Raw genomic sequence first — 15,880 nt, forward strand, 5'->3', positions numbered from 1 at the left:
TACCCAGTATGGTGACAAAATGTCTGAAAATGAACCTTCCAGCTCATCGAGCAAACCTACATCCAGGTGATATAGTTCTAAGTCAGGATGGTGTGTATCTTAGAGATGAACTTGCAGGTACTATGTGGTGGTATTGTCTTTTTGAATAGTGGACATCACAGGTTTGGAAAGAGATGTTGATGACTTGAAGTGCATCTTGTGGACCATATGCACTGCTCCCACTGTACTGGTGACAAAGGGAGTGAAGTTGTAGATGATAGATGGAGATCCGAGCTAGTGACCTACTTTGTTCTGGATTTTATTATGCTTCTTGTATTGTTGGAGCTGCACTCATCCAGGCAAGAGTGTATTCTGTCCTAGTTGTGCCTTGGGCCAGGCTTTAGAGGGTTGGGATTGGCCAGACCCATTATCTCTGTACAATCCATCACGAAACAACCTATTTCTCTGACACCTTTCTGTGAAGATACAAGAAATATAATACATACATGTTTGCTTTCTTCCTGCACTACTATCCAGGACCCTGAAAAATTCCATGTTTGCCAAACATTTACAGCACTTTCTCCAACAATATTTGCTGAACGTACTACACAATTTACAAGTGAGGCCCTGAGATCACTGTTGCTTTCACTTCCAAATTCCCAACTTATTTTAATTTACACCATTTCAATAAAGAATCCCAATATCTTGAGCAATCATATTTACATTTTTTGTTGGATCCGTGTTATGTACTTTGTGCTTTTGGTATTGATTTTATCATCCCCTTTGGTCACAATTTCTGGTTAAAGCTGGCTGCTCTGACCGTGGCATTCTAAGTGACTCATGAACAAATGGATTAGGAGCAGAAGTAGACCACTTAGCCCTGCAACCTCATTCTGTCAATCATGAATGGTTGGTTTGCATTTGCATCCAAATTCTGCAATCTTATTTATGCACAAAGAAATGTGATTGAGTTAACTTCCCAGTTAATGTAATTTCCATCACAAAAGACCAGCTACTAAACCTGGTGCAATTTCTTCCTCTGTACTGCTGACATACACATCCATACTTTATCTCCATAAATTACAACATTACATTTGTGTCTCAGTCTTGAATCTTCACTTCTGCTAAACATTAACATTTTGTGCAAAAGGTTCATCATTTCTAATGATCACACTAAAAATACCTAGTCCTTCAAAGTTTGGGAGAAGATTTGTAGCTCGGGTGTACGTTGTTGTGGTTCTGTTCGCCGAGTTGAGAATTTGTCTTGCAAACGTTTCGTCCCCTGTCTAGGTGACATCCTCAGTGCTTGGGAGCCTCCTGTGAAGCACTTCTGTGCTGTTTCCTTCGGCATTTATAGTGGCCTGTCTCTGCCGCTTCCGGTTGTCAGTTCGAGCTGTCCGCTGTAGTGGCCGGTATATTGGGTCCATGTCGATGTGTTTGTTGATAGAGGCTGTGGATGAGTGCCATACCTCTAGGAATTCCTGGCTGTTCTCTGTTTGGCTTGCCCTATAATGGTAGTGCTGTCCCAGTCGAATTCATGTTGCTTGTCGTCTGTGTGTGTGGCTACTAAGGATAGCTGGTCGTGTCGTTTTGTGGCTAGTTGGTGTTCGTGTATACGGATCGTTAACTGTCTTCCTGTTTGTCCGATGTAGTGTTTTGTGCAGTCCTTGCATTGGATTTTGTACACTATATTAGTTTTGCTCATGTTGGGTATCGGGTCCTTCGTTCTGGTGAGTTGTTGTCTGAGAGTGGCTGTTGGTTTGTGTGCTGTTATGAGTCCTAGTGGTCGCAGTAGTCTGGCTGTCAGTTCAGAAATGCTCCTGATGTATGGTAGTGTGGCTGGTCCTTTGGGTTGCGGCATGTCCTCGTTCCGTTGTCTCTCCCTTAGGCACCTGTTGATGAAATTGCGAGGGTATCAGTTTTTGGCGAATACCTTGTATCGGTGTTCCTCTTCCTCTTTTTGTAGTTCTGGTGTGCTGCAGTGTGTTGTGGCCCTTTTGAATAGTGTCCTGATGCAACTTCATAGTTTAGGACTTGGTCTGTGTGTGTGGCTTTCCTGTAAACCTTCGTGGTGAATTCTCCGTTCAGTGTTCTCTGTACCATCACGTCTAGGAATGGGAGTTGGTTGTCCTTTTCTTCCTCCCTAGTGAATCGGATTCCTGTGGGTGTGGCGTTGATAGTCTGGTGTGTGTGCTCTATTTCTGTGTTTTTGATTATCACAAAGGTGTCATCCACATATCTGACCCAGAGTTTGGGTTGAATTTGTGGTAAGACTGTTTGTTCTAACCTTTGCATTACTGCTTCTGCTATGAATCCAGAGATCGGTGAGCCCATGGGTGTTCCGTTGATTTGTTCGTATATTTGGTTGTTGAATGTGAAGTGTGTTGTGAGGCACAAGTCCAGAAGTTTAAGTATGCCATCTTTGTTGATAGAAAACAGGACGTTGAACCTAACAACAAAGATGGCATACTTAAACTACTGGACTTGTGCCTCACAACACACTTCACATTCAACAACCAAATATACGAACAAATCAACGGAACACCCATGGGCTCACCGATCTCTGGACTCATAGCAGAAGCAGTAATGCAAAGGTTAGAACAAACAGTCTTACCACAAATTCAACCCAAACTCTGGGTCAGATATGTGGATGACACCTTTGTGATAATCAAAAACACAGAAATAGAGCACACACACCAGACTATCAACGCCACACTCACAGGAATCCGATTCACTAGAGAGGAAGAAAAGGACAACCAACTCCCATTCCTAGACGTGATGGTACAGAGAACACCGAACGGAGAATTCACCACGAAGGTTTACAGGAAAGCCACACACACAGACCAAGTCCTAAACTATGAAAGCAGCCACCCCAACACACACAAACGAAGTTGCATCAGGACACTATTCAAAAGGGCCACAACACACTGCAGGACACCAGAACTACAAAAAGAGGAAGAGGAACACATATACAAGGTATTCGCCAAAAACGGTTACCCTCGCAATTTCATCAACAGATGCCTAAGGGAGAGACAACAGAACGAGGACATGCCGCAACCCAAAGGACCAGCCACACTACCATAAATCAGGAGCATTTCTGAACTGACAGCCAGACGACTGCGACCACTAGGACTCATAACAGCACACAAACCAACAGCCATGCTCAGACAACAACTCACCAGAACGAAGGACCCGATACCCAACATGAGCAAAACTAATATAGTGTACAAAATCCCATGCAAGGACTGCACAAAACACTACATAGGACAACAGGAAGACAGTTAACGATCCGTATAAATGAACACCAACTAGCCACAAAACGACACTACCAGCTATCCTTAATAGCCACACACACAGACGACAAGCAACATGAATTCTACTGGGACAACACTACCATTATAGGGCAGGCCAAACAGAGAACAGCCAGGGAATTCCTAGAGGTATGGCACTCATCCACAGCCTACATTGACCTGGACTCAATATACCGGCCACTACAGCGGACAGCTCGAACTGACAACCGGAAGCGGCAGAGACAGGCCACTATAAATGCCGAAGGAAACAGCACAGAAGCGCTTCACAGGAGGCTCCCAAGCACTGAGGCTGTCACCTAGACAGGGGACGAAACGTTTGCAAGACAAATTCCCAGCTCGGCAAACAGAACCACAACAATACCTAGTCCTTGAAAATACAAATTTAAACCTACCCATGATTTTGTCTCCCTACATGTAAAACCTCTCCAGCTCACCTGTACTGTAATTCCCTGCCCTAGCTCCCACCTGTTCCTTAAAATTAACTGACCAAATTCTTGGTCACTCACACAAATGTTGCTTTCTCTGACAAGAGTGCACATTGTTCTTCATGGCTTTGCAAAATGATTTGGAATGTTATGTTGAAGGAACTAAAAACAAAACTAAGGTGCTATATCAGCATCTTTGAGCAACACATCCAACCTTTTGCTGAGGTTTCTTTAGATTACTTAGTGTGGAAACAGGCCCTTTGGCCCAACAAGTCCACAGCGACCCTCCGAAGAGGAACCCACTCAGACCCATTCCCCTACATTTACCCCTTCACCTAACACTACGAGTAATTTAGCATAGCCAATTCTCCTAACCTGGCACATTTTTTGGACTGTGGGAGGAAACCCACAGAGACACTGGGAGAATGTGCAAACTCCACACAGATAGGAGGTGGGAATTGAACCCGGGTCTCTGGCGCTGTGAGGCAGCAGTGCTAACCACTGTGCCACCCATAAAGCGAATATCGTAGAACGCCCAATGGCACAGGCAAATATACACACCCATGGAAGTGTGTACTTAATATAAGAACTTGGACAGGAAATCCAATCAGGCTTAGAAGGCTTTTTAATCAGTTTTAAAAAATGGTCAGGAACTAGATATTGCTTTGCACTGACTTTATTTTGATTCAGAAAACAAGCTTGTAGAAAAACAATACTTAGAAATTATAATTCATCCCTTACAACCTTTGATAGTTGAAAAACAATTATTAAAAGGGCAATTAACAGTCTCTATGTTCCCATTCACACTCTTTGGAGAGAATGGTAATAATGCAAATGGAACAGACTATCTTTTTGAATAAAAGATGCAATTTCAGATCAGACCCCACCAGGAGAAAATAAAGTGAAAAGATTCCCTTTCAGAAAAGAAAGTACAAACCTTGCAAAAAAAATCATTGAATTGTTAGTGGCAATGCTTGAATCTGGGTGCAAAGTTGTCATGCAATCAATTCCACATTATTCATAGAAATTTCTATTAAAATTTCTATTCAAAAGAGCTTTGGTTACTATTTCAGAAGGCATACAGAGTATATGCAATGGGTTGCTTGGAATGTGCATTGCAGGCAGTCAGTAACTTCCACTTCTACCTGTCATCAGTCTTTAGCATTTGAAGACCAGTCATATGGAAGATATGTAAGTTTGATGTCCCCTTGAGCCTGGAGTTCTTTTAGTACTTTCTTCTTTGGTGATTCCCCTAGATGCTCCAATACCCAATTCAATAGCTGTACAAAGGGACAAAGTGCAAATATGTCAAACTAAATATTTACCTTCAAATTGAATAAAATTATGTATTATACTGAAGAATACAAAGTATGATTTAACCTTCGAAAAAAGGTGGTGATCATTCACCATCAGTGTATTATATAGTACCTTATCACCACAGGTCATCCTAAAGTACTACTTATCCAATCGATTGCCTTAATAGTGTATGACATAGCTGTCAATTTACACAGCTGATTTTAGAAACAGCTAACCAGCAAATGAATAACCAGCAATTTTATTTCTTTGCAAGTTCTGAAATTGAGGGTGAAGACTAGGAAAATTCTCTACCTAATTGTGCTAAAGGTTTGTTCATGTTCATATTTGACAACGCAGCAGCTCAAAAATTGGCATTTCTACAATGACTTTATTATAGTTAAACCGTCCCTGCTTTACAGGCACTTTATCAGACCAAATTTGGCCCTGACTCTCAAAGTAAGGCTTTGTCAAGAGAAGTTCATGTTCTAATAGTCCCTGCAGATGAAAATACTGAACAATTTAGATCTCAATTTTACACCTGGCTTGATAAATAATAAGTTTTAGTTTTAGGTTAGCTTCAATGGCCACTGAATATATTCACTTTTTGTTTTAAACAAAAGAATACAGGTTTGTAAAATAAACAAACCAATATTTTTTCAGAGAATTTAGAAACATCTTAATTTCAAGAACAAATATTAAGATTTGATCCTTCTCCTAACAACATCCATTAATTACTCAAGTTCAGTGAAGTATCACTCCTATTTTAACTCATTAATTTCTCACTCAAATCACTCCTCCCAGTTTTTCCTCACTGACTCGTGCATCAGCTTAAGACGTTTTTTCCTAGGTTTGATGGCCTGAAAACTGCTACAAACTAACAAACCCTTGGAGTCTTGGGATTTCTATAAACTAGAAAACTATTCTTCTCTCAGGCTGACACGTCTTCTGAGCTGACCATCTGTTTCTGTATGATAAAGCTCAACTTTGTGAATGTTCAGCAATGACCTCTACAGGCAGCTGATCAGGATATTTATGTTAAGTCACATGCGTTCTTCACAGAGTTGTTAAGGTGTAGAAGACGACCATTTCTGCCTACACCAGCTCTTCAAATAAAGCATCATTACCCAGTGCTAATCTCCTGCTTTTTTTTTCCATATCCTTGCACAAAGTTTCTATCTGTATAATCATCCAATGCCCTCTTGAATGCCACATATGAACCTCACACAACACCAGGTTTTAGTCCAACAGGTTTACTTGGAAGCACTGCCTCTTCATCAGGTGGTTGTGGAACATCACCATACAACACAGAATGTATAGCAAAAGGGTGACAGTGACATGGAGTTGTAATGGTATATTAAACAACTTTAGTTAAATATCACGCAACTTGTTCTTAAACAAGTTTAGATCAAGTGTTTCATCTTTTAGAATGGAATATGGTGGTTTAGGTTCTTTAATATGTAAATGCCGGAATTACATTCTCAAGGTGTCCTAGAGGAAGAACGCCTCATCTTCTGCCTCGGAACACTTCAACCCCAAGGCATCAATGTGGACTTCGTCAGTTTCCTCATTCCCCCGCCACCTAACCTTCTAGCTCAGCACCATCCTCATGTCCTGTCCAACCTGCCAATCTTCCTTCCCACCTATCCACTCCACCCACCTCTTTGACCTATCACCTTCACCCCCACCTCCATCCACCTATTGTTCTCTTGGCTACCTTCTCCCCATCCCCACCCCCTTCCCATTTATCTCTTCTCCCTCGGAGGCTCCCTGCCTTCATCCCTGCCCGAAACGTCGATTTTCTTGCTCCTCGGAAGCTGCCTGACCTGCTGTGCTTTTCCAGCACCACTCTAATCTAGACTCTCCAGCATTTGCAGTCCTCACTTTTGCCTAATTAGATTCGATTCCCTACTGTATGGATACAGGCCCTTTGGCCCCAGAAGTCCACACCGACCCTCTGAAGAGTAACCCAGACCAATTCCACTACCCTGTATTTACCCCTGACTAATACACCTAACACTATGGGCAATTTAGCATGGCCAATTCACCTGATCTGCATAACTTTGGACTGTGGGATGAAACCGGAGCACCCGGAGGAAACCCGCACAGACACGGGGAGAATGTGCAAACTCCACACAGACAATGTGGGAATTGAACCTGGGTCCTTGGTGGTGGGAGGCAGCAGTGCTAACCACCGAGCCACCATGCCGCCCCAAACTCAACTCCACTTTTCTGCCTTTTCCCCATAACCTTTAAATCCCTTACTGATTAATAATCTGTCTATCTCAACTTCAAATATACATAATGACCCAGCCTTCACAGACCTCTGTCGTAAAGAATTCCACAGATATAGAACCCTCCTGGTGAAGATTCCTCGTCTCTATCTTCAACATATGACACCATATTCTGAGCTTATATGCTTTTGTCCTAGACTCTTCCAGTGAAGGGAAACAACTTTCCTGTCAGGTCCTTTAAAAATCCTAAATGTTTCAATAAAGTCACCTCTCTATTCCAATGAGTACAGGCCCAATCTACTCAACTTCTATTCAGAGCGCCCCTCCATACCTGATAACAATCTAGCGAATCTTCTCTGGACTGTCTCCAATGTCAGTATATCCTTTCAGAGACAAACAGCCAAAAACTGTTCACAACTGAGATCTGACTAGTGCCTTGTACAGTTTTAGCAAAGCCTCCCCACTTTTATGCTCCACATAAAGGGCAACATTCCATTTGCCTTCCTTATTACCCACTGAACTTGGATGCTAGCTTTTCATAATTCATGAATGAAGACTCTCAAATCCCTCTGTTCTGTGGCTTTCTGAAGTGTTTCTCCAATTAAATATTTCGTTATGCATGAATGATGGGTGAATGTTGCAAGTAACAATGCAGACACAAGAGAGTTTGGACAAGCTTAAGTTTAGGCAAGGTGGAAAATGGGAGGCCACTATAATGGTATTGGAATATTTAACTCTAGGGCTAATAAGGATGACTGTTTTTACATCAGATGAACCAAAGAATTAAATGATTTTCCAGAGGTGAAGGTAGGCAGTCTTACTGATGGTGCAAACGTGTGGTGGTAGTTCATTCAAAAACTGATGGAATCAGTCACTAAGGAATGAAGTCCGCGGCAAGGACTAATGGCAATATCTTCAGTCTTCCAAAACTTCTATTGGAAGAAATTTCTACTCATTCCATACTTGATGTTATCAAGTGTTGTGATGAACTGCAGGCAGAGCAAACGTTAAAAAGTGCTGGTGGAGTAGAAGAGCTGTAATTGTTAGTATACATGTGGAATCTGTCATGTTTTCAGATTATGATAGGCAACGTGAGTGTGAAAAATTGGAGGCCAAGGGCAACCAACCTACTTCCAGGAAGTAGTTTGAAATTTTTTTTAAATATTATGAAGCAGGAGAAACCTCACATTAATGGATGATTTGAAATTTAATGTTCGCTGGTCTGGTTCCTGATAGGAAACCTGACATCTAAAAGATAAGGGCTGCTGGGTGTAAATGCTGAGTGTTTTTCCTCTTGCTTGGTGGATCCAATGTTCTTGTTTCACCCACCTATCAAGATTGAGGAACCAAGACCTCCATCCCTGCAGGAACATCCCACATGAGGCTTCTGATCCCCCACAACTCTCTCCATCCACTTCCCTCCCTGGCTGCCTACTTGCCTGACATCTAGCCAACCTCTCAGACTCACTGACTGGCTGGGGCTCGGAGACAACAACAAAAAAAAGTCAATCAGGATCTGCTGGAAACACGGAGTTTTCAATTCTTTTGAATTTCCCCGATTTCAATCCAGCCCCTTTTCTGCCTCAGAATAAAAATCCAGTACAGTGCCTTAAAACATAGTGTTATAAAAAGACTCATTAGTTTATTTTCACTTGTGTACAACAAGAGTGAAGTTCATGTGACTATTTCTTTACCTTTTCATCTGTTCCGCCAAAGTCAATCTTGTACCATTTGAAAATTTGGCTTAAGCGACATTCCTTTTTGGACACATCAACTTGGCAGCCATCAGGACCATCAAGAAAAGCTGCAGTTGAAAGCTTCAGCTGCTTGTCAATATGCTGTAAGAAATGGAATAAAATACACCATTAATTGACCAGATTCTACATTATCTGCTTCCTCTCCCCAAATTTCTTTTAAATGGCTTGTGTCTGGACAAGGTTCCAAAAACTCTCCTGCTTCTTACCCATGGCCTCAGTATTTCGTGCATACATTCAGTTGTGGAAGGTAAACAACTGAGCTTAAATTTATTCACAATCAGTGTCTGGATACATACACACACTGTACGAATCATTCAATAGGCTATAGACTTGCCCTACACTTGGGAAAACAGGCCAAATGTTTTGTCTGTTCCATTGCTTCCCAACTGAAATCAGCCAACTTATGGTAGACCAGCAATTAAAGCTCTGCCAATCAACAGGATCATTCCTCATGGTTCACTGATGTCTTTTGAGAAGAAAACTGCTATCTTTACTTGGTCTGGCCTACATGTGACTGCAGGCCCACAACAACGTGGTTAACTCGTAAAGGCAGTTAGGGATGGGCAATTATTGCTGGCCTAGCCAGCGATGCCATCATCCTGTGAAGGAATAAAAAAATAATTTCAAGCTTCCTGCCGTTGATTCTCAACTGATCAAGAATTTATCTTTCTTGGCCTGAAATATACACAATGACTCTGCCCCCACAGCTCTCAATAGCAAGGAATTCTGAAGACTCTCAATGCTTAGAGGAGAAATTGCTCCTCCTCTTAGCAGTAAATTGACGCAGCTTTATTCAGAGACTGCACCCTCTGGTCCTAGACTTTCCCATGAGGGGAAATATCCTCTCTGCATTTACTCTCTCAAGCCCCTTAAGAACCCAATATTCAGCTTTTTATATTTGTGAGCCACAACTGAATCTGTGCCAACACACACACACACACACACACACAGGAAGCACTTTCTGGATCCTAATTACTTGCTGCACACATACACTTTGTTTCTCATGGCCCCTTGGGTTCTATTGCTAAATCTGTCCTCTGGTTGAGAACAGTTTTTTCTTGTTTAGATCCCTCACAACCTTGAGTGTTTCGATCAAATCCACTGTCAACTTCCTCTGCTCTAAGAACAGCAACAGCTTCTCCGTGTATCGGAAGGTTTTTTTTTGCTCTGCAATCATTCATCAATATCTTTCTGCATTCTCTCTGATACTCTCACATCTTTCTTCAAATGTGGTATCTAGAATTGAACACTAATTAAGCTGAGGCTAAACCACATGAGGTTTTGTTAAAAAATGTACGCTTTTACATTATTTGCTTTTGATTAATTAAACTGCCTGGGTTCCCATGTGATGTTTAACTGCTTTTGCAATCTCCATTGCAATTTTCAACAATTTGTTCACATATATGCCAGATCTCTCGCTGCCAAATCCACTTTAGAAATGTATGTTTCATTTGATGTCGACTTGTTCTTTCTACCTATATATATATATTTGCACTTTTTTGCATTAAATTTAAATTGCATGTGTTTATTCATTCCACTAAGCTGTTTAATATCCTCACAAAGTCTATTACTTATAGTTCACTATACAAAATGATCAGAGAAATGGATTACTGTTAAGTTTTGACAAGTTAATGAGAGGTTAAAAATTCCATTACACGAGATTGTTCTAAAACACCATCCAAAATGAAGGCAAGGGGAGATGGCAACAGTGTGATACACACACAAAACAATCTTTGAACAGTGCTTGGAATGATTCAAGACAAACCTTGGCAGAATAGGTCTTGACTGGAGGGCAGCTTAAGACTCCGCAGTTTAAAGCAAAGTGGATCAGCGGTTCAACGTCTTCCAGAGCAACCTGAAAAACAAAAGTTATCATGTTTAAAATAAGAGGTAGAATTCAGAACAGGGAATGAAGGTGACAAGTGACATTCTTCTAGGCTGCACAATTAAATCAGAATTTAACCTGAAAGATGAGGTGCTAATCCTTATGCTTCGTTAAGAAGCGTCAGTTGCTAGAGCCAAAATGTCAATTTGGCACCTTACAGCCTTTTGCTGTTAATATTGTGTTCAACAGTTTTAAGATTAGATTAGATTACTTACAGTGTGGAAACAGGCCCTTCGGCCCAACAAGTCCACACCGCCCTGCCGAAGCGCAACCCACCCATACCCCTACATTTACCCCTTACCTAACACGACGGGCAATTTAGCATGGCCAATTCACCTGACCTGCACATCTTTGGACTGTGGGAGAAAACCGGAGCACCCGGAGGAAACCCACGCAGACACGGGGAGGACGTGCAAACTCCACACAGTTAGTCGCCTGAGGCGGGAATTGAACCTGGGTCTCTGGCGCTGTGAGGCAGCAGTGCTAACCACTGTACCACCGTATCGTATAATTTACTCCTATCGTATAATTACCACTTGCACCACCTTCAGATCCATGAATTGCTTTCTTTATTTATTCTTTTATCACCCCCACCTTTTGTGTTGCATAATTTTCCTGCTGTCATTTAGTCTTTCCTACCTTTCTTTGTGTTCTTCCTGCTGTCCTGGTTTCCTAGCTCCTATACTTGTTTGAGATTTGGTTTTAAATTATACAGAAACAGTACTGACCTCCACCATCAGCTTTATTTTGTTCTACGATTTTGTTAAACTTTTCCAGCCTTTTCGGTTTTTATTTTCATTACATCCCTTGTGGGACATGGGCATCTCTGGCTGGCCTGCATTTATTGTCCGTTCCTAGTTGCCCCTTGAGAAGGTGGTGGTGAGCTGCCTTCTTGAACCACTGCAGTCCACCTGCTGTAGGTTGACACACAATGCTCTTAGGGACCCAGCGATATTCAAGGATGGGAACTTGCAGATAGTGATGTTCCCATGTATCTGCAGCCTTTGTCCTTCCAATTAGAACTGGTCAAGGGGTTGGATCACATTTGAAACGTTTGGAAACATATCATAGCTTCAATATGTGCCAAATGCACAATGATAAGACCATAAGGCTGTAAGACACAGGAGCAGAAATTAGGCCATTTGTCCATTCAATCATGGTTGATAGGTTTTCCAAGGAGAAAACAAGGACTGCAGATGCTGGATTCCTGGTGAAGGGCTTTTGCCCGAAACGTCGATTCTCCTGCTCCTCGGATGCTGCCTGACTTACTGCGCTTTCCAGCACCACACTCTCAACTCTGTTAGTTTTTCCAACCCCATTTTCTCTTTTTTTTTCCTGTGACCTTTGCTCCCCTTGGCAATCAAGAACTTAGCTACCTCTGATTTAAATGTACTCAATCCCCAGGCCTCCACAGCCTTCTGTAATAATGAATTCCACAGATTCACCACTCTCTGGCTGAAGAAGTTTCTCCTTATCTCTGTTCTGAAGGGTTTCACCTAAGGCTGTGCCCTTGGGTACCCATCTCTCCTGCTAATGGAAACATCTTCCCAATGTCCACTCTGTCCAGGCCATTCAGTATTTTGTTAAGTTTCAATTAGATCCCCACCCCTCTTCCTAAACCTCATCAAGTATAGTCCCAGAGTCCTCAAACACTCCTCATATATTAAGCCTTTCATTCCTGGGATCATTCTCGTGAAACTCCTTTGGACCCACTCCAGGGCCAATACATCCTTCCTAGGGTATGGGGCCCAAAATTGCTCACAATATTTGAAAAGTGATCTGACCAGAGCTTTATAAAACCTTAGAATTACAACCCCGCTTTTATATTCTAGTTCTCTCAAAATAAATGACATTATATTTGCTTTCATGACTACTGACTCAACCTGCAAGTTAACCTTAAGAGAATCCTGGACTAGGACTCCCAAGTCCCTTTGTACTTCAGATTTTTGAATTTTCTCCCCATTTAGAAAATAGTCCACACCTCTATTCTTTTTACCAAAGTGGGAAGAAAATTCTACCTCACATTTCCCTACGTTATATTCCACCTGCCACTTTTTTGCCCACTCTCCTAACCTGTCCAAATCCTTCTGCAGTCTCCCTGCCTCCTCAACAGTACCTATCCCTCCATCTATCTTTCTATCATCTGCAAGCTTAGCTAGAATGCCCTTAGTTCCATTGTCCAGATCATTAATGTATAAAATTAAAAGGTGTGGTCCTAACACTGTGCAACTGACCCTTGTAGAACACCACGAGTCACCAGATTTCCATCCTGAGAGGACCCTTTTATCCTCACTCTTTGCTTTCTGCCGGACAGCCAATCTTTTATCCATGCTAGTACCTTGCCTCTAACATATGGGTCCTTATCTTACTCAGCAGCCTTCTGTGTGGCACTTATTTCTCCAGCCTCATTTTCCAGCTGTCCCATGTCCACTTTGGCCTCTCTTTTGCCCTTCAGATACATAACAAAACCCTTGCAATCATTTCTAAGTTACTGGCTAGCTTACCCTCATATTTAATCTTCTCCCTCCTTATTTCTTTCTTTGTCCTCTGTTGATCTTTGGACGCTTCCCAATCCTCTGGCTTCCCACTGCCCTTTGCCACATTCTATGCTTTCTCCTTTTCTTTTATGCTGTCCCTGACTTCCCTGGCCAGCCATGGTTATGTCATCCTCCCTTTAGTGTGCTTCATTTCCTTGGGATGAATTTTTGCTATGTCTCCTGAATTCCTCCCAGAAACTCCTGCCATTGCTGTTCCACTGTCTTTCCTACTCGGATCCTCTCCCAGTCCATTCTGGTCAGCACCTTCCTTAGTTGCCTTTATTCGGCTGTAATACTGTTACGTCTGATTCCAGCTTCTCCCCCTCAAATTGCAGAGTAAATTCTATCATATTATGGTCACTGTCTCCTAAGTGTTCCTTTACCTTAAGAAATGCCTGTTCCCTAGTGGGCTCCACCACAAGTTGCTCCTAAAAGTCATATCATAGACATTCCACAAATACCTTTTTAGGTTAGTTTGGATTCCCTACAGTGTGGAAACAGGCCCTTCGGCCCAACAAGTCTGCATTGACCCTCTGAAGAGTAATCCACCCAGACTGATTTCCCTCTGACTAATGCACCGAACACTAGGGGCAATTTAGCATGGCCAATTCACCTAACCTGCACATCTTTGGACCATGGGAGGAAACCGGAGCACCCGGAGGAAATCCATGCAGACACGGGGAGAATGTGCAAATTCCACACAGACAGTTGCCCAATGCTGGAATCAAACCTGGGACCCTGGTGCTGTGAGGCAGCATTGCTAACCAGTGCTACCCAATACTTGCAATCCACTAACAACCAGATTTTCCCAGTCCACCTGCACATTGAAATTCCCCATGATCACTGTAACCTTGCCTTTCTTACACACCTTTTCTATTTCCTGATGTATCTTGTGCCCCACATCCTGACTACTGTTTGGAGGCCTGTGCATAACTCCCATTACAGTTTTTTTACCGTCACGGGTCCTCAACTCTCCCCACGCAGATTCTACATCATCTGACCCTATTTCATTTATTGTTATTGATTTAATTTCATTTCTTACAAACAATGCAAACCTCTATCCATATGCCTGTCTTTTTGATAGGATGTATATCCTTGGATATTTAGCTCCCGGTCCTAATCCCCTTGCAGCCACGTCTCCGTGATGCCCACCATGTCACACCTGCCAATTTCGATCTGCGCCACAAGCTCATTTACCTTCTTCCTTATACTGTGTGTATTTAGATATAATTCTTTCAGTCCTGTATTTACCATTCTCTCTTCTCATTGTCACTCGTTTACCCACTGTGTTTGAAGTTTGATTCCTCACCCTTTCACTCGTTTACCCACTGTGTTTGAAGTTTGATTCCTCACCCTTTCACTCGTTTACCCACTGTGTTTGAAGTTTGATTCCTCACCCTTTCACTCGTTTACCCACTGTGTTTGAAGTTTGATTCCTCACCCTTTCACTCGTTTACCCACTGTGTTTGAAGTTTGATTCCTCACCCTTTCCAAACACTCTGTTCTATTTTGTGTGCTGAAGACTTTAATAACCTCTCCTGAGTTCTCTTTTCTTTTCATTTTTTTTCAGTGCAGTTGAATCCACTCCCACTGATTTTAACCTGCAGCTTTGCTTTGCATTGCCATTCTACGTCTTGGAGTTTTACCCTTCCCTTCCCCCCAGCTTCCTAGTTTAAAGTCCTGTTGACCACCCTATTTTCCCTTTTCACTGGAACACTGGTCCCAGCTTGGTTCAGGTGGAGACTGTCCCAACGGTACAGATCCCTCCCGTCTCAATACTGATATCAGTGCTGATGACACACCATCCTGTGCATGAAGGGGATTTTGTCCATGTGACATCAGTCTACAAAAGATTGGCTTCAAAAAAGCTTGGCCTGTCATGATGGTCAGCACACAGAGTCTGTTGGGCATTCTCTATCCCGTACACCCCACCCGGCAACAAATGGAAAAATGTTTTGAAAAATTGACTATAGTGACAGTTGGTAGCTGCCAGGGCATTCTCCATTATCTTAGAATCAGCTTTATTTATCATGAGGTGGCACTGTAGCATAGCAGTTAGCACTGCTGCCTCACAGCGCAATGGACCAGGGTTTGATTCTACCATCAGGCGACTCTCTCTGTGTGGAGTTTGTACATTCTCCCCAGATCCGCATGGGTTTCCTCCCATTGTCCAAAGATGTACAGATTAGGTGGATTGGCCATGCTAAATTGCCCATAGTGTCCAGGGATGTGCAGGTTAGGTGGATTAGCCAGAGGAAATGCAGGATTATTGGGATAAAACAGGGTGGGTGGGAGGGGAGGTCTGGGTGGGATGCTCTTCAGAGGGTCAGTCTGGACTTAATGGGCTGAATGGCCAGCTTCCACAAGTAGGGATTCTATGATTGTATTGTCACATGTACTCAAATGAGTACAGTGGAAAGATTACACCATCTTGCACGCAAAGGTATCTAGGTACAGAT

General features: G+C 42.5%; 1 protein-coding gene across 4 annotated transcripts in view; it reads right to left on the minus strand.

Annotated features, from left to right (window-relative positions):
- Window positions 1-4,375: 4,375 nt before the first annotated feature.
- LOC140486399 (uncharacterized) overlaps window positions 4,376-15,880 on the minus strand; it is a 77,061-nt gene continuing 65,556 nt past the window's right edge. For all 4 annotated transcript variants that reach the window (XM_072585480.1, XM_072585481.1, XM_072585482.1 and 1 more), the window contains exons 10-12: window positions 10,765-10,854; window positions 8,937-9,080; window positions 4,376-4,995 (exon numbers count right to left, since the gene is read on the minus strand). In XM_072585480.1, coding sequence (XP_072441581.1) covers window positions 4,867-4,995; window positions 8,937-9,080; window positions 10,765-10,854 — 363 coding nt within the window. In that variant the 3' untranslated portion in view covers window positions 4,376-4,866. The remainder of the gene's footprint in view (window positions 4,996-8,936; window positions 9,081-10,764; window positions 10,855-15,880) is intronic.

This window comes from Chiloscyllium punctatum, chromosome 15, assembly GCF_047496795.1.
Source record: "Chiloscyllium punctatum isolate Juve2018m chromosome 15, sChiPun1.3, whole genome shotgun sequence".
NCBI lineage: Eukaryota > Metazoa > Chordata > Chondrichthyes > Orectolobiformes > Hemiscylliidae > Chiloscyllium > Chiloscyllium punctatum.